The sequence below is a fragment of the Oncorhynchus mykiss genome, chromosome 16 (genome assembly GCF_013265735.2).
Source record: "Oncorhynchus mykiss isolate Arlee chromosome 16, USDA_OmykA_1.1, whole genome shotgun sequence".
NCBI lineage: Eukaryota > Metazoa > Chordata > Actinopteri > Salmoniformes > Salmonidae > Oncorhynchus > Oncorhynchus mykiss.
In genome coordinates this window covers 17361313-17382298 of record NC_048580.1, presented here as the reverse complement: position 1 = coordinate 17382298, position 20986 = coordinate 17361313, and the positions used below count along the sequence as shown (strand labels likewise).

The 20986-nt window shown below is 43.2% G+C and overlaps 2 protein-coding genes across 5 annotated transcripts; one reads left to right on the top strand and one right to left on the bottom strand.

Moving 5' to 3' along the window:
• The first annotated feature begins 1588 nt into the window (after positions 1-1588).
• LOC110491474 (glucose-6-phosphatase) lies at positions 1589-5842 on the top strand. Its single transcript, XM_021564950.2, has 5 exons — positions 1589-3533; positions 4000-4109; positions 4317-4428; positions 4836-4951; positions 5051-5842. Exons 1-5 carry the CDS (start codon positions 3304-3306, stop codon positions 5554-5556), a joined length of 1074 nt encoding a protein of 357 aa, XP_021420625.1. The 5' UTR covers positions 1589-3303; the 3' UTR covers positions 5557-5842.
• Positions 5843-6242: 400 nt separating this feature from the next.
• Positions 6243-18973, bottom strand: aarsd1 (alanyl-tRNA synthetase domain containing 1). 4 transcript variants are annotated; one of them, XM_036946361.1, is made up of 13 exons: positions 18547-18973; positions 15557-15685; positions 15273-15432; positions 15048-15105; positions 14765-14921; positions 9842-9958; positions 9504-9634; positions 9308-9374; positions 9127-9218; positions 8728-8782; positions 8452-8546; positions 8043-8257; positions 6243-7796 (listed from the first exon to the last, which is right to left on the bottom strand). In XM_036946361.1, the coding sequence occupies exons 1-12, from the start codon at positions 18583-18585 to the stop codon at positions 8131-8133; spliced, it is 1227 nt and encodes a 408-aa protein (XP_036802256.1). In that variant the 5' UTR covers positions 18586-18973; the 3' UTR covers positions 6243-7796; positions 8043-8130. The 4 variants fall into 4 exon arrangements, with proteins under 4 accessions (XP_036802256.1, XP_036802255.1, XP_036802257.1 ...); XM_036946360.1 differs by having other exon boundaries at positions 8076-8257; XM_036946362.1 differs by having other exon boundaries at positions 6243-7791; positions 8076-8257.
• Between the last annotated feature and the right edge of the window lie 2013 nt (positions 18974-20986).

Sequence of the window (20986 nt, the reverse complement as noted above, 5' to 3'; positions counted from 1 at the left end):
CAGTTTAACAAAGTTTTCATCGACCTCAGGGCCAGGAGTTTTTTATTAAATTTTTTTACACCATGTGACTTGATTAGGAAAAACTGGTCTCATCATAGCCCATTTAAAATCTTTTTACAACTGATTAATCACTGTCATACCTTATAGGGTCAAGAGTTTTCCTGGTTAGGTTAACAGATAAGGAAAAACTCCAGGCCCCAGGGTGTAACAATTTCCCCTCGCTCTGGGACCTATGGTGCCACCAGTCTGCTTGCAGTTGTCAGTTATGGTCAGGTATGTGGATGATCAGGGCGTTATTCAGGAATGTTTCTTGGGCTACTTTGATGTGTCAAGTGGGCAAGATGTGAACTCTGTGTTTAACTTCAGGGAGAAACTTGTTCAAACCTTTGATGGCACAGCTGTAATGGAATGTATCTGCTTTTTGTATTTCGAGCTAAGTCCCCTCCTGTTCCCTGATTAAGAGGTGATGACCAGTCTACTCTACTACCATTGTCAACTCTCTCCCGACATGAACTGAAGCCACGTCTCATGTACCCGCTCATCCACTGGCACATTGAATGTTTCCTCTTCAAGCACAGTGAGTACCCCTATCAATTTTCTCTCATTTCTGTATTTAGAGTCAATCACATACACAATCACATTATTACACATCAATGATTTTACTCCTTGCTTGGACTAACTCATTCTTCTTTGGTCTTACTGTGTAGTGTGTTGTGTTATTGTTTTTTGTCTTCCCAGACAAGTCCTGTCCTGCACTGAAGTCAAGCCTCCGAACACCTCAACTCATGCCTCATACCCTCATTCAATCACTGCTGTGATCCCTTCCAAACACTCTGTAAGTAGCCCTCTCGTTCCCATTCCATATATTGTACTATAAATGTCTTTATTAAATGCTTTAGGTGAAAATTATTACTCTTGACGATTTTTGAAACACACTTTGACATCTACGTGGGTCTCCCATCCTCCTCAATTTTCCAAGTCACCTGCCTCCACTGGAATTCACTGTACACTTCCAACTGAATTCCTTTTCCAGATAAGATTATTCTCTATGTATTTACCCTGCTGAATGGCAATCAATACTAAAGTGCAAAGGTTGTTATGGTTCTATGATCATTCATTTATTACATACAGTACTAAGACAATAATGCTTCCACTTCCCAATACTACTATATTCTTGAGGTATGTTGAGTGATACGCATTACTATACTCTGGCACACATCGGTCTATCTATGGCATTGCCGACCTGGTCCAGTTTCACAGGTGATGTGGAATTGTTTTAAGCAGGGGCTGTGTCTGTCCCATAGAAGTGGGTATCATGGACCCACAAATAGTGTCTCTCTCCAAATAGAACCCTGTCATAGAGAGAGGACACCATTCAACTCCTTGAAATGTTACAACTTTGTAATGATTATATAATGACAATGCCAACTCTAAAAAGTGTATTTTTATGAAAAATTTGTATTTTATACGATTTATCTTCAAGACAACGCAAGTTCTCGTTCATGTGTATTTATTCCAAATTTGTAGTAAAAATCCATGACCTACAAAATGACAGAAACCTGATTTAACCCGTTCCTTATCACTTCAGGACCAGGTTGAGCCAGTCCCCGATGGCAGCCACCCAGATGAGCTTGACCCCCACGTCCCTGTGCAGATAGAACCAGCTTGGGATGAAACAGAAGAATGTGGTATGCAGGTCTGCCACTGTAGAGGCTAAACCATCCCTCATAATGCCCATACTAGGTCTGCAGATGGATGGCCACCTCCACCCTCAGCTGTGGAAAAGATCCATGACTGCAGTGTGGATCCAGATCAGCAACCCAGGGACGGTGCACCAAAGCTGGTAGAGCTCCTCTGGAGCTCCAGGACTGTCTGTTCCCATCAGACTTTATTCAAGGTTAGGGCATTTGTTTGCCTTCAAGTGAACGTTGTAGACAGGCTCCCTGACCTTTAGCCTACAACCCAACATGGAGCTCCTGTTTCCCAAACCGGTAAACAGAAGTTCTCTGCTCTGGAGTGATAAGCTAGCCCCTGAAACAGGATGTCTGTGTGATAGTGGATGAATGTTTTTCAACTCCAGGACTGTACGTCTCTTGGCAAAGATCGTAGCAAGAACACGTTAAGCAGGCCAATGAAAATTGATTGACCTATTGATTGACCTTTTCATGTCATTACCACTTCAACCACATCCATCGTTATCATGTGAAACGAATGGCACGAAATCAATCAAAAATGCACTGACCTTATGACCTGCTGTAATGATAAGTTAATTTACTATTTCTTTCCAATAAGCTACAGCCTAAGATGAGTCCTGGCTTGGGGGTTGTCTAATCAGACTTGTTTACAGCACGGTAAGTACCATATCCAGGACCTAGTTTTATTGGTCAGTTATCTTTTCAGCATCTCTGGAGTAAGTCCCACACTTTTTAATGATTGACTCCCTTATGTAACTGACAGGTGGGCTAGCCACAGGACACCGACCACAATTTTCACAAAATCATCAGAAATTCATTGTGTAACTGGCAGATTATCTGCAGGTCATTGAGGAATGGGAGGATTTTGCATATCGTCAACATTTATTTAGCCTTTCATAATATAAAATAAACGTCTTTTGTTTTGCGTTCAAGCCTCAGTTTTGGATTTATTCCTTTTTTCGACAGTGTGCTGGTCTCGATCTCTTCCAGCCTTTCATAATATGACATTTTTTACATTTCTTGTTTTTTAAATGTGTTTTTTTGAAACTGGCCAAAAAGGGGGCTTAGTAAGTTAGTACACGTGACTCTTTTAGTTTCTATCTTATCCATTTCATGGTCTTACAATGACAACTTACTCTATTACAAGAAAAACACTGGATTTTGCATTTCAATAGAGAAAAGCAAAATCAATGCCGTTGTCCACACATCCCCTTGGTTGGCTTGTTTTGCCACAAACTATTGTGTGGGCTATTTGTTAGGTTTTATTGTGAATTCCACTGGTCAATCATAAATGTCGCTTTTTTGTCTCCATGCTGTTTCAGGGTGAGCGACACAGAGACACTGATTGACTTTTGTTTTTACCCCTCCTTTGTACTTGTTTGTATTGTCTCTCCTGTTAGTACTGTACAACCCTCACAAACTCCCCTGTCCTGTTGTGTTTTATTACACATGTGCAAGGTTCAAAGATCAGGTTGTGCATGCCTTTGGGTGGTGGGTCCCTCTGGTATAAAAACAACCAGCAGACTCTTACATAGCTACAGTGCTCTCCTTCTGCAACACATCTCGCGTTGGCTTCCTAGACGGACAGTTCACTAGGGACAGTTGGAAAATGGAGGCAGTCACGGATGCCTTTCAGGGCTATGGGGTGAGCACCACTAATTACCTCCAGACCAACTATAAGGATGCACAGGGTTTGTTCCTGTGGGTGTCCTGGGCTGCTGACCTCAGGAACACCTTCTTCATCTTCTTCCCCCTCTGGTTCCACCTGCGGGAGTCGGTGGGTATCAAACTCATCTGGGTGGCAGTGATCGGAGACTGGCTCAACCTGGTCTTCAAGTGGTGAGTCCAGCTGAGCTTATGTACTGCTGTTATGTACGGTTTGAGTGTGTTATGAAGTCATTATGGGGCGGCAGGGTAGCCTAGTGGTTAGAGTGTTGGACTAATAACCGGAAGGTTGCGAGTTCAAACCCCTGAGCTGACAAGGTACAAATCTGTCGTTCTGCCCCTGAACAAGCAGTTAACCCACTGTTCCCAGGCCGTCATTGAAAATAAGAATTTGTTCTTAACTGACTTGCCTGGTTAAATAAAGGTTAAACATTTTTTTTATATAGGTACCCTTCAAATAAATGCTTACTGGGATACCAATTTAGAACTTGATCAAATGTGTCCCTTCGGCTACATCTGGACACATTGAAATGTAGGCGTGAATGTCTGTGTGTGTGCACTGTCCCTGTCAATTTAATAAAATAAAATGTGATAATTAAATTCCCTGCATTAGTCTAAGTGGCTTGTGCTTTCCTTCCAGGATTCTGTTTGGCGAGAGGCCGTATTGGTGGGTTCATGAAACACCTTACTACAGCAATACCACTGCACCTCACATTGAACAATACCCCATGACCTGTGAGACTGGCCCAGGTAAGAAGCATCACTTTACTTCCATTTATTTTTCCCATAGTGCCTTATGATATGAAATGTATATGCTGCGATTCAGTGAATATAGCCAAAGCTTTATCATTTTCATGATGTTGATAATATTCATGTTTTAGAATCCTCTACAGTATTGTTGGGTTTTCATTTTACTAGTGCTATGATCATGGACTGAACTATGCCTTTCTCTGGTAGGCAGTCCCTCTGGCCACGCTATGGGAGCCGCAAGCATCTACTACACACTGGTCACCTCCATCCTAGCCATCATGCTGACCAAGAAGAAGACGAGAGCTTCCACCAAGGGCATGTAAGTTCCAGAGCATTCAACTCCTCCTTCTCTTGTCCTCAATTATCTTATCCTTGTTTACCATTTTTAGTTCAGTGCTTATCAATGTTCTCTGTGCGGCACCGTAGCTGATGATTTACCATGAAAACTAACTTTAGTTGTCGAAGGGAAGGGGATGTGCCAGAGTGCATTCGAGTTGTTTTGTTGTGAAACCGTTGCCAAATTGATATGGGAAATTGATCAAAGAAAGCAACAGTCTATTTAAACTGATTACATGTGCAGTGGTAGAAGCCGTGTCACCTGTAGTGTCACACACGTTTAGTTGTAGTCAAGGTTTCTTGTACACTATTGTAGCAGCCAGACAGATTTCAAAACGCCTATGACGTATTTGCTGACGATTCCTCGCCCTCTCCCCCTTGTCTGGGCAGGTATCTGCGGGGCACATTGTGGGCATTCTTCTGGGCAGTCCAGGTGTGTGTCTGTCTCTCCAGAGTCTTCATTGCTGCCCACTTCCCCCACCAAGTTGTCTGTGGAGTCATCACAGGTCAGTATGAAGCCCTTATAACAACCTTCATAACTATGGCACAAAATGTGCAGATTGTTCAACTACACGATGCTAATATGACGTCTATTTGATTTCCAGGTATTGTTGTGGCCGAGGCCTTCAACAGAACCCAGTGGATCTACGGAGCCAGTCTGAAGAAGTACTTCTACACCACCGTTTTCCTGCTCTCCTTCGCTGTTGGCTTCTACGTGCTGCTGAAGGCTCTGGGCGTGGACCTGCTGTGGACCCTGGAGAAAGCCCAGAAGTGGTGTGTGAGGGCTGAATGGGTCCACATGGACTCCACTCCCTTCGCCAGCCTCCTGCGCAACATGGGCACCCTGTTTGGCCTGGGCCTGGGCGTGCACTCGCCCCTCTACACCGAGAGCAAAAAGAACAGCAGCACCCCCTTCAGGGTGGGATGTATCGTTACCTCGCTGCTCCTGCTGCACCTCTTTGACTCCTTCAAGCCCCCCACGCACACCGCCGCCCTCTTCTACCTTCTGTCTTTCTGTAAGAGCGCCACTGTCCCCCTGGCAACCGTGAGCATCATCCCCTACTGCATGTCAGGAGCATTGAGCAGCATACAGAGCAAGAAGCATCTGTGAGGTCGTTGGCGGCTGACGCACATAGACTTATGTATATGGAGCTCACTCCAGAGTTGAACAGTGTTCACTGGTGCTTCAATCCTTAATCATTCCATATTGACCTTCTTCCCAAATAGCCAAAGAGATGAACAATCTATTGTGGTCTTTGTCTACCATACATCCAGTCAGTCACTGTAAATGTCTTATTTTCCTATATACGCATAGTGTGGACACTGAAACGAAAGAACTACCCAGCGTATTACTCAAGAGGCAATTAAGACACTGATTTAATTGGATATAAAAAAAATCTAATTTAGAAGTAGTTCAGTGTGAACTCAGGAGCCCAGAAAGTGAATGTTTCCTTGCAGTTGCTTTGACTAAACCTCATTTTGAAAAAAAGATAAAGCAACCTAAAGTCCAGGAGAACATGAGCCCAAAACTTTAGTGGCCTGCTTTACAGTGTGTTCTAAGAAAGTAATATATAACAACATTCATATTTGTTTTGTAACTGTGTTTTTCCTGTTAAATATTTTTGGAAATTGTCAGATATTTATAATAAAAACCTTTCAAATACATCCCTTACCATGTGCTATTTATCTAACACTACTAAACATACTGTTAGGTCTCAGTTCAGACACATTCTACATGGTTTGTTTCCTATCATTAATGACACAAATTACTGATAAACCATAAGCAAGTCCACATAAACTTAGAAAATGCAGCCGTGGTTTAAATTACCTACGAAGAGTGGGTTAACTGCCTTATTCAGGCGCAGAATAACATATTTTTACCTTGTCAGCTCGGGGATTCGATCTAGCAACCTTTCGGTTACTGGCCCAACACTAACCACTAGGCTACCTGCTGCACAATCATGACATGGTTTTCAAACCCCAAAATCAGTAGCTAACAATATGAGCCAAACCAGTTGTCAACAGGAAATGTGAAATACGTTTCTAGGGGTTGATACATTTTTTTTTGTTAGGGCAAATCAATTCTGACATTTCAAAGTGTAAATTACAAGGTTTAGAAGCCTTTGTAAAGCTCAAATACACTAAGTTTGCATTCCTGCAACAGGGTGATCAAATGAAGAGCCTACATCTGTATATGGAACCCTGGACTTTGGTCTCACGCTCACTGATTACACAGGTTCACACGTCACACAGCCATCACTCCCTGCAAATACGTAGAACTGACAGCCTTGGCCGAACCATCAATATTTGACTGGCAAGTTAATTGACAAGGTCGGTCCTTCTTTTGGTTATGCAGCTGCAGACCAAATGAAAATGACTGTCCAAATGTATATACTTTCCTTTGATTTACTGAAGGTGAGATATACAAAATAATTTAAAAAAAGACTGATAAGCACAGAACAAATACCATTTCAAAGGATAACTTCAAACATTCAAAATTAAAGCAATGTTAATCATGAATTACATGGGTGTGCTTCCTTAGTCCAACATGTTCATTTTTTACATTTTCCATAACTTGTATTCATGAATATATATCTAGTATTCTTATTCATAATATTTACAGCTCCTTGATTTAGACTGTACACTGTGGTCATCTCTGAGGTCAGAATTATCGTTACTTAGCAAAGCACAGGTTGACTTTTACTGAAATTAAACTTGTCGTGGATGCAGCTCTGCAGTGGTCACTAGCTGGCACAGCCAAAGCCATAACATTTTATTTTAACCTTAATGCCTAACCCTTGCCTTAAATTAAGACCATTTAGCCAATTTTTGTTTTCATTCATTTATACGATATAGTAACAATGTACACTGAGTGTACAAAACATTAGGAACACATGTTCTTCCCATGACAGACTGACCAGGTGATTCGAATCAAATTTTACTTGTCACATAAAAACAAAATACTGCAAAGTTGCCCTAGAGCTAGAAGCACGGCCTTTTTGATTTCTCCTGTTAAATCCACTTCAGTCAGTGTAGATGAAGAGCAGGAGACAGGTTTAAGAAGTATTTTTAAGCCTTGAGACATGGATTGTGTACGTGTGCCATTCAGAGGATGAATTGACAGGACAAAATGTAAGTGCCTTTGAACGGGATATGGTAGTAGGTCCCAATGCAGAGCCTCTTCAGTGGGTCAAGAACTGCAATGCTGCTGGGTTCTTCCACAAGCAACAGTTTCCTGTGTGCATCCACCACCCAAAGGACATCCAGACAACTTGACAACTGTGGGAAGCATTGGAGTCAACATGGGCAGGCATCTCTGTGGAACGCTTTCAACACCTTGTAGAGGCTAGTCTGAGGGCAAAGGGGGCACATGTTGGAATTCATTGTGATGTATTTTGCATAGTTCTGGAGTGTTCTGGAGTGGTTACTACCAGGCATAGCCACAAAGTCATCAAATCTGATTTTAAACCTAACCACACCGCTAACCCGAACCTTAAATTAAGACCAAAAAAGCTCATTTTTGTTTTTATTAATTTTACAATATAGCCTATTTTGACTATGCAGCTGGCCTATCTAGCGGAATAAATGTCAACCTACTAGGAAAGCTGGTCGAGAACTGCAGTGGGTCACCTTTGTTGTCTGTATGTAGTTGTGGTCATCATGTGCTTGAGTTTCCAGTCATCCATTACTGCTCGTTCTTGCAGTGTTCCTGTATTAGGGTCTCCACCTCCCCTCGGCGTGCCATGCTGTTTACTTTGCCCTGGAAGCGCCCGTTCTTCCCAGCCCCTTTGCCCTGGAGCATCTCCAGCACTCTGAAATACAGACACAGCACGAAGTTGTTAAACATTTCAGACAAAGTCTTTGTTTGAGTCTGAAATATTGATTATTTAGTTTATTCTGCAGAATAAGAGACCACTTTACATCAAGTCGAAACTCAAAACATCCAAGCTCCTGAACAGGAGCCAATCAAATGGATTTCCTAATGCCGAGCCCAATCAGTTCTTACCGTGGTCCCAGTTCAGACACTTTCCCACTGGGTCCTGCCAGCAAGAACAGCCCTGGTCCTTTCTCCTCTCCAACAGTCAGGAAAACCAACGTCTCCTACGAGACAAAAAAATAAATAAAAAAGAGGGATAATGGTATTTTAGGTATTCATAACACAACTACTCTTAATTTCATGGTACATGGTACATGAATCATGGTACAACACTACTTACAGTAAACCTTAGATGCATTTCACTAAAGCATATTAGACACGGAACATAAAGAGTAATAATCTTACCTCAGTGCCGATTTCATTGGCTATGATGCTCATGAACTCGTTGTCACCCTCCTTCCTAAACAGAGAAAAAAGGATCTTGAATATTTTAATAAACTGATGAAAATTGTCAATGACAGACTATCAGCCAAGTCATATCATCTGTCCATCAAAAAATAGAAGTAAAGAAAAATAAGATGTTTTTATTGTTACATACACTGGATAGGTGCAGTGAAATGTGTTGTTATTGCAGTCAGCCATAGAAGCACAGCGACCCTGAAGCAAATGAGTGTCAAGTGCCTTGCACATCGACAGATTTTTCACATTGTTGGCTCGGGAATTCGAACCAGCGAACTTTCGGTTACTGGCCCAATGCTCTAACTGCTAGGCTACCTGCCGCACTCTATATGGAGAGACCCTCACTTGTGTAAGGTAAAGAAGTTGCCCCTCTCTGGGTTGGACTTGAAGTTCTGGGCTATTAGAACAGCCACGTCTCTCAGTAGGCCCAGGTTACTCTGTCAAATGAAAACAGAGTTTGTTTAATGATTAAATTGAAGGCAGAATAGGGGGATTTCAGAGCAACAGAAGGTTTTCAATAGCTCACTTTCTGTAGACCCTTAACAGTCTTCTGGATCTTGTCCACTGTATCAACATGATCATCTGGGCCCGTTCTGTCAAACACAGTCCAATCAAGTGTTAGAGACTTTATTTCTTAACATCTATTGCATTTTTAAATCACTATATATAATTTATAGCACATTAGGTTCTTGCCACATTCAGCTTTGCCTCACAGAACTCACTTGAGGAGGGATACCAGTGAGCGTTCTGTGCTGTAGCTTTTCTCAGCATACTTCAGGACCCGGTTTCCCACTAGAAATAACAGATTAGTTTTGTTCTTCTTTCCTTTCTCAGTCCCCAGGAGTTTTATGACCTAAAACACAGATTCAAATCTGTCAAAAGTGAGAGGAGCGTTACATCCATAAAGCCATATTAAGCCACATTAAAAATACAAGAGGTGAGCTACATAGTAAACCCATCAGCAAAGTAGGAGGGGAGGCGGTGTGGTTAGGACATAAACATAACCCCATAATGTAAAGGTGACAGTGTTTGAGAGTTGTGTATGGTCTGGAGGTTCCACCTGTAAGTGACTGAGGTTGGACACGTGGGTCCCACAGCACATGTTGACGTCAATGCCCTCGATGTCAATGATCCGGATAGGCCCCGCTGCGTCATCCGGGAGACCGCGACTCCTCACCTAGTAGATATACAACACGACGAGTTAAAATATACAGTAGTCATTCCACACAGCTCATGGGTTAATACGTCACAAGGGAAGTCAACACAGCTTTGGCAAGACTGGAAACCTTGGGACAATAAGGTTCTATCTGCGCAAAGCATAGTTCTGAGATATTGAGCATCGAAGTTTTCACATCCCAGAACTGTTTTGTAGTGAATTCTTTCATAAACCATTAAGGTCGTTACCTTAAAAAAAAAAAAAGTACCAAAAGAGTATAAAAATCCTAAAAACATTTTTAGGGGGTTGCAATCGCAGATAGAACGTTATGGCTCTCAAATGTCAATCTGGGTTCAACCATAAGGTCACAGAATGTTTAAATTATTTCAATAAAAACTAGACATTTAATGATTAAATAATATGAATACCTTTCTGTCTTTCTAAAAGCATCAAAAATATTAATTCATGTTCATCACACATTTGTTGAAGCGATAGTTACCGAAAATGACAAATACACTATGTCCAACGGATAACTTGCAACATTGCTAAAGCTTAGCTCGGGATGAGTAAACATATATAATTTTCTGGTCTCTGACACAAAAAGTAAACTATACTTGCTAGTTATCAATAAAATGTGGTAAGTTTGTACATTTTGTGAAATACCCCTTCCATGGAGGTTTTCATATTGACATAGAACAAGAATTTTGTATTTGTTTTTACCATAGAGCTTCTTCCCAAAAAGTGGTGGGAAAAAAGGTGAAGGTGAACCTTCGCCCCAGTCTGAGGTCCTGAGCGCTCTGGAGCAGGTTTTCATTAAGGATCTCGCTGTACTTTGCTCCGTTCATCTTTCCCTCACACCTGACTAGTCTCCCAGTCCCTGCCTCTGAAAAACATCCCCCCAGCATGATGCTGCCACCACACTTCAGTGTAGGGATGGTGCCAGATTTCCTCCAGACGTGACGCTTGGCATTCTGGCCCAAGAGTTCAATCTTTGTTTCAGACCAGAGAATCTTGTTTCTCATGGTCAGAGTCCTTTAGGTGCCTTTTGGCAAACTCCAAGCGGGCTGTTATGTGCCTTTTACTGAAGAGTGGCTTCCGTCTGGCAACCCTACCATAAAAGGCCTGATTGGTGGAGTGCTGCAGAGATGGTTGTCCTTCTGGAAGGTTCTCCCATCTCCACAGAGGAACTCTGGAGCTCTGTCAGAGTGACCACCGGGTTCTTGATCACCTCACTAACCAAGCTCATTCTCCCCCGATTACTCAGTTTGGCCGGGTGGCCAACTCCAGGAAGAGTCTTGGTGATTCCAAACCTCTTCCATTTAAGAATGATGGAGGCCACTATTCTTGCAGACCTTCAATGCTGCAAACATTTTTTGGTACCCTTCCACAGATCTGTGGCAACACAATCCTGTATTGACGCTCCACGGACAATTCCTTCAACCTCATTGCTTGGTTTTTGCTGATATCAAATCAAACTTTATTTATCACAGGTGCCGAATACAACAACCTTATCGTGAAATGCTTATTGTGAAATAATAACAATAACGAGACTATATACAGGAGGTACCGGAACAGAGTCAGTGAGCGGGGGTACAGGTTAGTTAAGGTAATTTGTACATGTAGGTAGGGGTGAAGTAACTACGCATAGATTATCAACAACGAGTAGCAGAAGTGGACAAAAGGGGGGTTAATGCAAGTTGTCCAGTGGTGATTTGATTAATATTTCATCAGCCTTATGGCTTGGGGGTAGAAGCTGTTGAGGAGCCTTTTGGTCCGAGACTTGGTGCTCCGGTACCACTTGCCGTGCGGTAGCAGAGAGAACAGTCTAGGACTTGGATGACTGGAGTCTTTGGCCATTTTTTTGGTTGAGTTGGTTGAGGTTTTTCCTTTGTGTAATGAAGAAGTACCATAGCTCAGAACGAGAGTCACTTCATGTGTACCTTTTGATAGAGGCGCGTAACCAGAAAAGTAGGGTCAGTGTGTTTTGCTCCTGTATTGAACACAGATCATCCCGTCTTCAATTTGATCGATTATATACGTTTAGAAATACAAAAAGTTGTATTACAAAAGTAGTTTGAAATGTTTTGGCAAAGTTTACAAGTAACTTTTGAGATATTTTGTAGCGACGTTGCGTAAGTTGGAAGCGGTGTTTTTCTGGATCAAACACGCTAAATAAATTGACATTTTGGATATATATCGATGGAATTAATCGAACAAAAGGACCATTTGTGATGTTTATGGGACATATAGGAGTGCCAACAAAAGAAGCTAGTCAAAGGTAAGGCATGATTTATATTTTATTTCTGCGTTTTGTGTCGCGCCTGCAGAGTTGAAATATGCTACTCTCTCATTGTTTACAGTTGTGCTATCATCAGATAAGCATAAGATGCTATTTTGCCGAAAATACTTTTTGAAATCTGACATGTTGGCTGGATTCACGAGTGTAGCTTTAATTTGCTATCTTGCATGTGTAATTTAATGAAAGTTAGATTTTTATAGAAATTTATTTGAATTTGGCGCTCTGCATTTTCCCTGGCTATTGACCATGTGGGACGCAAGCGTCCCGCCTACCCAGAGGTTTTTTTTGTAAAAGGTTTTGTTCACATCGGCTGCTGAGAGCATTATCACACAGACATCCAGAACAGCTGGTGCTCTCATGCATGATTCAGTGTTGCTTGCCTCAAAGAGAGCATAAAAGGCATTTAGCTCATCTGGTAGGCTCGCGTCACTGGGCAGCTCGCGGCTGGGTTTCCCTTTGTAGTCCGTAATCGTTTTCAAACCCTGTCACATTCGACGAGTGTCAGAGCCGGTGTAGTATGATTCAATATTAATCCTGTATTGACGCTTTGGTTGTTTGATGGTGGGTCTGAGGGCATAGCAGGATTTCTTATAAGCATCCGGATTAGTCTCCCGCTCCTTGAAAGTGGCAGCTCTAGCCATTAGCTCGATGCGGATCTTGCCTGTAATCCATGGCTTGTAGTTGGGATATGTATGTACGGTCACTGTGGGGACGACGTCGTCGATACACTTATTGATGAAGCCGATGACTGAGGTGGTGTACTCCTCAATGCTATTGGATGAATCACAGAAAATATTCCAGTCTGTGCTAGCAAAACGATCCTGTAGTGTAGCATCCACGTAATCTGACTGCTTCGGTATTGAGCGCGTCACTGGTACTTCCTGCTTCAGTTTTTACTTGTAAGCAGGGATCAGAAGGATAGGATTATGGTCAGTTTGCCAAATGGAGGTCAGGGGAGAGCTTTGTATGCATCTCTGTGTGTGGAATAAAGGTGGTCTAGGATTTATTTCCCTCTTGTTTGATATGCACTGTCAACTGTGGGCCCTTATACAGACAGGTGTGTGCCTTTCCAAATCATGTCCAATCAATTACATTTACCACAGGTGGAATCCAAGTTGTAGAAACATCAAGGATGTTCAATGAAAACAGGATGCACCGGAGCTGAATTTAGAGTCTCCTAGCAAAGGGTCTGAATACTTATATAAATAAGGTATCTGTTTTTTCTTTTTAATACATTTGCAAACATTTCTAAAAACCTGTTTTCACTTTGTCATTATGGGGTATTGTGGGTAGATTGAAGAGGGGGAAAAAACGATTTAATCCATTTTAGAATAAGGCTGTAACGTAACAAAATGTGGAAAAAGTCAAGGGGTCTGAATACTTTCCGAATGCACTGTATAGTTTTGAAATAAGTATTTTTCAAGTCCCAGATCTCAGAACTGTTTTATGATGTCTTGGTCTTTCATGATTCAATAAGTATATCACCTTACATACATTATTTTGATTGACAACCCAGCATTGTGTGATTGGAACAGATAGAACCTCATAGCACCAAGTTAAAAGGTGTTTGCGCAGATAGAACCTTGATGTTTTTTTCATCGTAATCCCCCCCCCCCCAAAAAAAATCTGACATACACTACATGACCAAATGTATGTAGACGCCTGCTCGAACATCTCATTCCAAAATCATGAGCATTAATATTGAGTTGGTCCCCCTTTGCTGCAGTAACAGCCTCCACTCTTCTGGGAAGGCTCTCCACCAGATGTTGAAACATTGCTTCCAGTAAGCCACAAAAGCATTCGTGAGGTCGGGTAGTGATGTTGGGCGATTAGGCCTGGATCGCAGTCGGCATTCCAATTCATCCCAAAGGTGTTCAATGGGGTTGAGGTCAGGGCTCTGTGCAGGCCAGTCAAGTTCTTCCACACCAATCTTGACAAACTATTTCTGTATGGACCTCGCTTTGTGCACGGGGGCATTGCCATTAGGATTCCACCTTTCCCAAACTGTGCCACAAAGTTGGAAGCACATAATTGTTTAGAATGTCATTGTATGCTGTAGTGTTAAGATTTCCCTAAGGGAAACTAAGGGGCCAGCTTTAGCAGGGCAGAAATTTGAGGAACTGACTTGTTAGAAAGGTGGAATCCTATGACGGTGCCACACTGAAAGTCACTGAGCTCTTCAATAAGGCCAGTCTACTGCCAATTTTTGTCTATGGAAATTGTATGACTGTGTGCTCTATTTTTACACGTCAACAACGGTTGTGGCTGAAATAGAAGAATCCACTCATTTGAAGGGGTGTCCACATACTTTTTTATATATAGTGTACCTCACATGTAAAGGACCACCTATAGAGCAACTACGCAATAACAATTTTTTACCAAAATGTCAGATAGAAACGTATAGTCCCAAAAGCGACGTGAAATATAGAGAAATTGTGCATAGTGACATAGCTGCCTGTATTATATTATACTGACAACCTTTTCTCTGGTGCATTTTTTTGTGTTTTCTCAATATGAATGATGCCCACCTGTTCCAATGCAGGGTCATCTAAGGAGAGGACCTGAACAGCGACGGGAACATGAGCACGTATCTTCTCATTGACTGCTGCCTCGAGGGCCTCCATCTGGGCAGGCTTCATTGAGGGAGTGTCCAGCTCTATGGTGCTGCGCTGACGCCCCAACTCCCTGGAACATGCCAATTCAAGAGAAAGATTGATGCAAAAATGCTAACTTCAATTAATGGTCATGTTAAAAATGAAATTATGTAGCAAGTGCCTACAAGTGCAGGCACTGAAATCAATGCATGTTTACCAGGATGTGGTCTTGTACCCAAACATGGATTCTGCAATAGCTGTTATTAGATGTTGCCCTAAGGACCAAGTAAAAACAAGTCAGGATTTATGCAACTGTACCTTCAAGTAGACTATACTGAACGCACCGCTTAATCGTACTGCATAAATACATGTCATTGTTTCCGAGAAGCTGAATTGTACAGTTTTGCACTGCACATATGGTAAATCCTGTCTGTGCTCTTACCTGAGTGTTGCTGCATGTGGTCAAACCTCCGCTCCCAGTCCACCTTCAGCTGCACCTCCTGGCCCACCTCTAGAGCTGAACTCACAAAGTGCACAGCCTCAGCTCCCTGCCTCGTCACCCGCAGCACCGGCACATCTCCAATCAGCCCGTGGTCATCTGGCTAGTGATCGAAGATACTAGTTGTAAGCCTGTGTCCTACCACTTACAGCACACCACAACACCCCATCCTTATCTCACCAGAAAGAGGGGTAGTTCAGTGAACATTTGGACTTTCCTGTACTTACCTGACCACCTCCCTCAGGAAACAATATGGTGTCTTGGAGCTTGACATTGAAGCCTTTAACGGTTTCTTTCTTGCCATTGATTTCTTGTTTAATTTCACCAGGTGAGCAAGCCACCACTGAGGTGACAAACTGCAGAGAGAAAGACAATTTGCAACACTATGATGACAGTCAGTTGAAAACACCTCATTTATGCCAAGGAAAAATGTACCCAGTCAGTGACTCTGGCATTTGGAAACACATTTAGCTTGAACAACAGCTGGTAGTAGCACAGACAGAATGAGCTTGTTACCAGTATATTTGGTAGCACAGATATCTTGGTTTAATTCAGTATCTTTGGAAGTAGCTATTTCATACATCAAAAGAGAGCAATGAAAGAAACAGCGGCTGTTCGGGCTTGAAAACAGGACTACTTTAAATTTCATGAAGCAGAAAAATGTGTGTTAGGATCATAAACAAACAGACACGTAGGTTAAATCTGGTCTATGCCAGCTAGCTAGCTGTTAGCTAGCTTGATTTCAAATCAAAATCAGTCACACGCGCCAAAAACAACAGCCTTACAGTGAAACGCTTACTAACAGGCCCTTAACTCTATTTCTTGAACTGCATTGTTGGTTAAGAAAATGTTTACTAAATAAACAAAAGTAAAAAACAAAACAAGTAACAATATATTTACATAACAATAACGAAGCTATATACAGGGGTCACCGGTACCGAGTGAATGTGCGGGGTACAGGTTAGTCGAGGTAATTTGTAAAGTGACTATGCATAGATGATAAACAGCAAGTAGCGGCAGTGTAAAAACAAAGGGGGGGGGGGGGGGGGGGGTCACTGTAAATAGTCCGGGTGACCCTTCAGTTGTTTAGCAGTCTTATGGCTTGGGGGCAGAAGCTGTTAAGGAGCCTTTTGTTCCTAGACTTTGCGCTCCGGCACCACTTGCCATGCGGTAGCAGAGAGAACAGTCTATGACTTGGGTGACTGAAGGGGGAAAAGGTGTTGTCGTGCCCTCTTCACAACTGTCTTGGTGTGTTTGGACCATGATAGTTCGTTGGCGATGTTGACACCAAGGAACTTGGAACTCTCAACCCGCTCCACTTCAGTCCTGTCGAAGTTAATGGGGGCCTGTTCGGCCCTCCTTTTCCTGTATTCCACGATGAGCTCCTTTGTCTTGCTCACATTGAGAGGTTGTTGTCCTGGCACCACACTGCCAGGTCTCTGACCACCTCCCTATAGGCTGTCTCATCATTATCGATGATCAGGCCTACGACTGTTGTGTCATCAGCAAACTTAATGAAGTTGGAGTCGTGCTTGGCCACACAGCTGTGGGTGAACAAGGAGTCCAGGAGGGGACTAAGCACGCACCCCTGAGGGGCCCCAGTGTTGAGGATCAGCGTTGCAGATGTGTTGTTGCCTACCCTTACCACCTGGGGGCGGCCCGTCAGGAAGTCCAGGATCAGGATGCAGGGGGGGGGGGGGGGGGGGGTTTAGTCCCAGGGTCCTTAGCTTAGTGATAAACTTGGTGGGAACCATGGTGTTGAACGCTGAAGGGCAGTGTGGAGCGCAATTGAGATTGCGCCATCTGTGGCTCTGTTGGGGCGGTGTGCGAATTGGAGTGGGTCTATGTCCTGGTAATTCGTCTGGCCCCGCGGCTTTGTGAATGTTGACCTGTTTAAAAGGTCTTGTGCGCCACCCTATGGGACTTCCAATCACGGCCGGTTATGATACAGCCTTGAATTGAACCTGGGTCTGTAGTGCCACCTCTGGCGCTGCCTTAGACCACTGCGCCACTCGGGAGCCTGAGTAGATGAGAACTCTCTTGGTAGATAGTGTGATCTACAGCTTATCATGAGGTATTCTACCTCAGGCGAGCAAAACCTCGAGACTTCTTTAATATTGGACATCACGCACCAGCAGTTATTGACAAATAGACACACACCACTCCCCTCGTCTTACCAGAAGTAGCTGCTCGGTCCTGCCGAAACACAAGAGAAACAAGCCAGCTCTATATTCTCCATGTCGTCGTTTAGCCAAGTGTTGGTGAAACATAAGGTATTTAAGCAGTAAGGCCCGAGGGGGTGGTATATGGCCAATATACCACGGCAAAGGGATGTTCTTAAGCACGACACAACGTGGAGTGCTGGACACAGCCCTTAGCAGTGGTATATTGGTCATATATCACTAACCCCAGAGGTGCCCTATTGCTATTATAAACTGGTTACCAACGTAATTAGAGGAGTAAAAATACATGTTTTGTCATACCCTTGGTATATGGTCTAATATGCCATGGCTGTCAGCCAATGAGCAATCAGGGCTCAAACCACCCAGTTTATAATACAGTTATTAATGTCCGTTGGTAGGTCAGTCAAATCGTAGGTCGTACAGTTTGTTTTCCAATGATTGTATGTTGGCCAATAATACGAGGGTAGTGGTGGTTTATCTACTTGTTGGAGGCATTTTTACAAGGCACCCCGCACTCTTCCCCACCTTTTCTTCAAGCTGATGATGGGGATTTGGGCCTTGTCTAGACAAATCAGTATATCCTTCCTGACTCATTAAAGAAAAAAAATATTTGTCCAGTTCGTGGTGAGTAATTGATGTTATGATGTCCAGAGGCTCTTTTCAGTCATAAGAGATGGTAACAGCCACATTACGTACAAAATGAGTCACAAACAATGCGAAAAAAACAAATTGCAGAGTTGGTTAGGAGCCCGTAAACCGGCAGCGGTCCCCCATTATTGTGTGACTAACGTGCTTTTTGACTGACATTTCATCATGGCATTGGAAGACTATATATAGTGTAAACAATATTTCACTCTGCCTGTCAACTACTAACGTTATCTAACTAAAGTAGGCTACACACACAAAGAGATTACATGTTACTGTAGGAACGTTAACTAGCTAGCTGTAACCAGCTAACAGTAGCAAGCTCCCGATTGTACCTGCTCTTTAAAAAAAGCACAAGGTAGACAAATGTTACTCTCTCTCCCTCATACCTCTTGCATGTAACAGTCCCTTTGACACTGAAACGCCATTGAAATAAATTTAAATAAATATAATGTAATAAATCCACGGTACACTATGCAGAAGCTCACTAGCCAGAACTTAATGAAATCACAAGTTGAACGGTGCAGCCCAATATGGCGACCCGACTGGAGTATGTGCAGCGATATTAGAGAAAGGAAGAGATAGGAATCCCTTTAGGCAATCAATGGAGGACCTTATAAGGCCCCACACAGCAATGTCCACAAAAAGCGTTCACGTTGTCATGCTGCGTCACGCGGTTGCTATTTGGTGTTACAGATAAATGAGTCAACTTGCATCTCGGAAAATAGTGAGATTTGTAATTTGTAAAAAGATAGTTTATGCGAAAGTTGTTTTTTTGAGCTAGCGCCCATTCACTCCTTGAAGGAGAGCTCTCCTTGTCTCAATATACCAGAATGCACCGCGAGGCCCTTTGACGACGCATAGTCAACGTACACAATGGGCGTTAATACGATCTCAATTGAGTTTCCCCATCTCCTCAAATGTGTCTCTAGTATCAGTGAGTGGGTGTGTTGAAAGGAGTGGATCAGCTAATTGGGTAGATTTTTTGTCATTCAATATCATTTTTCGTCGCTGATTGAGCTACACCACGAGACGATAAATCTGCGACCAGTGCACTGGTATTGTATCGATGTGTCTGAAAGTAGGCATTGCAAAATAAGTGAGTGGCTCACCAGCGATGGGTTTAAAACATTCGTGGATGGATGAACAGCGACGGGTGTAACATCAGCGCTCTGTTATTGGTTGGCCCGGCCAGAGCCAGGTGCACCGCGGGTCAGTTTAATGTTTACATAGCAGTTTAAGAGAAATAACGTGGCAGGTAAGGATAATTCATGTAGAAGGTTAGGATAATTAACGTGGCAAGTTAGGAGAATGGCTTAGCGAAAATGCGATAGTTGTCAACAATATCAGGGTGACAGTCACAGTAAACACGCACATACAACTCATGAAGCAACAGTACACTCATTACCAATCATTTTAATAAAAAATAAACAACCGTTAGTTTTACAACTGTAAATGTACAATTACGAAAACAGAAGTCCAACCTCTCGCGGGAAGTTAGCATGAGGTAGTTGCTTGGTAAGAAACGGAAGAAAAAAAACACAGCTCAATCAAAACCGTCTAACTAGCAGTGCTTTCGACACCCACTGCTTTCCACAAGCCTGCAAGCCTGCAATTCGGGGCGTTCCTCCCTCTAGCATCCCAGTAGTTATTTTATGAACACCCCCTCCCTTCGAGCACCACATCATGCTTGTGTGACACTTTGGAATGTGGGTCAAAAGGGAAATAATAATAAGTATTTGAGTTTTTTCGCCCCTGCCTACAGAAGACCTCCTTGCTAGCTAGCAGGAGTGATAGACGGTGTCCTTCACTCCTGCCTGCCCTCACCGTTATTAGAATAACTGCAGATAAAAAGTGAATGAAAGGTGTGAATGAAGGACTACGGTCGCCCCCACCTCACTCATGCTAGGTAGCTAACTATCTAGCTTGCTAGTTAGTGCCACTGTGTGCTAGTTAGTTAGCTAGCACACAGGGTTGCTCCCGCCTGCTGCATACCGGAGAAAACCATTGCCGACAGGCACGGTCTACCGGTAGTCCCGCCTCCCACTAGCACAGCAGGCGGGAGGCTGGGACAACACTGTGTACTTGTTAGTGTAACAGTATAGCTTCCGTCCCTCTCCTCACCCCTACCTAGCTCGAACCAGGGTTTTTCTGCACACATAGACAACAGTCACCCTTGAAGCATCGTTACCCATCACTCCACAAAAGCTGCAGCCCTTGCAGAGCAAGGGAAACAACTACTTCAAGGTCTCAGAGCAAGTGACATCACTGATTGACACTCTATAAGCGCGCACCCCGCTAACTAGCTAGCCATTTCACACCGGTTACACTCACCCCCTTTTGACTTCCTCCTTTTCTGCAGCAACCAGTGATACAGGTCAACAGCATCAATGTAACAGTTTTGCTTCCGTTCCTCTCCTCACCCCTACCTGGCTTCGAACCAGGGACCCTCTGAACACATCGACAACAGTCACACTTGAAGCATCGTTACCTATCGCTACACAAAATCTGCAAGGGAAACAACTACTTCAAGGTCTCAGAGCGAGTGACATCACTGATTGAAATGCTATTAGCGCACACCCCGCTAACTAGCTAGCCATTTCACACCGGTTACACTAGCTTGATAGTTAGTGACACCATGTGCTAGCTAGCACACAGTGTCACCCCTGTCTGCTGTGTACCGGAGTCCTCTTTAGGACTAGCTGGCTAAGCTAGCACACAGTGTCCTTCACTCCTGCCTGCCGAACACCTGACCTTAGCATCATTAACAGAAAACAATTTCCGACAGGCCACAGTCTAACGGTGTATGGCTAGCTACCGTTGTGGCCC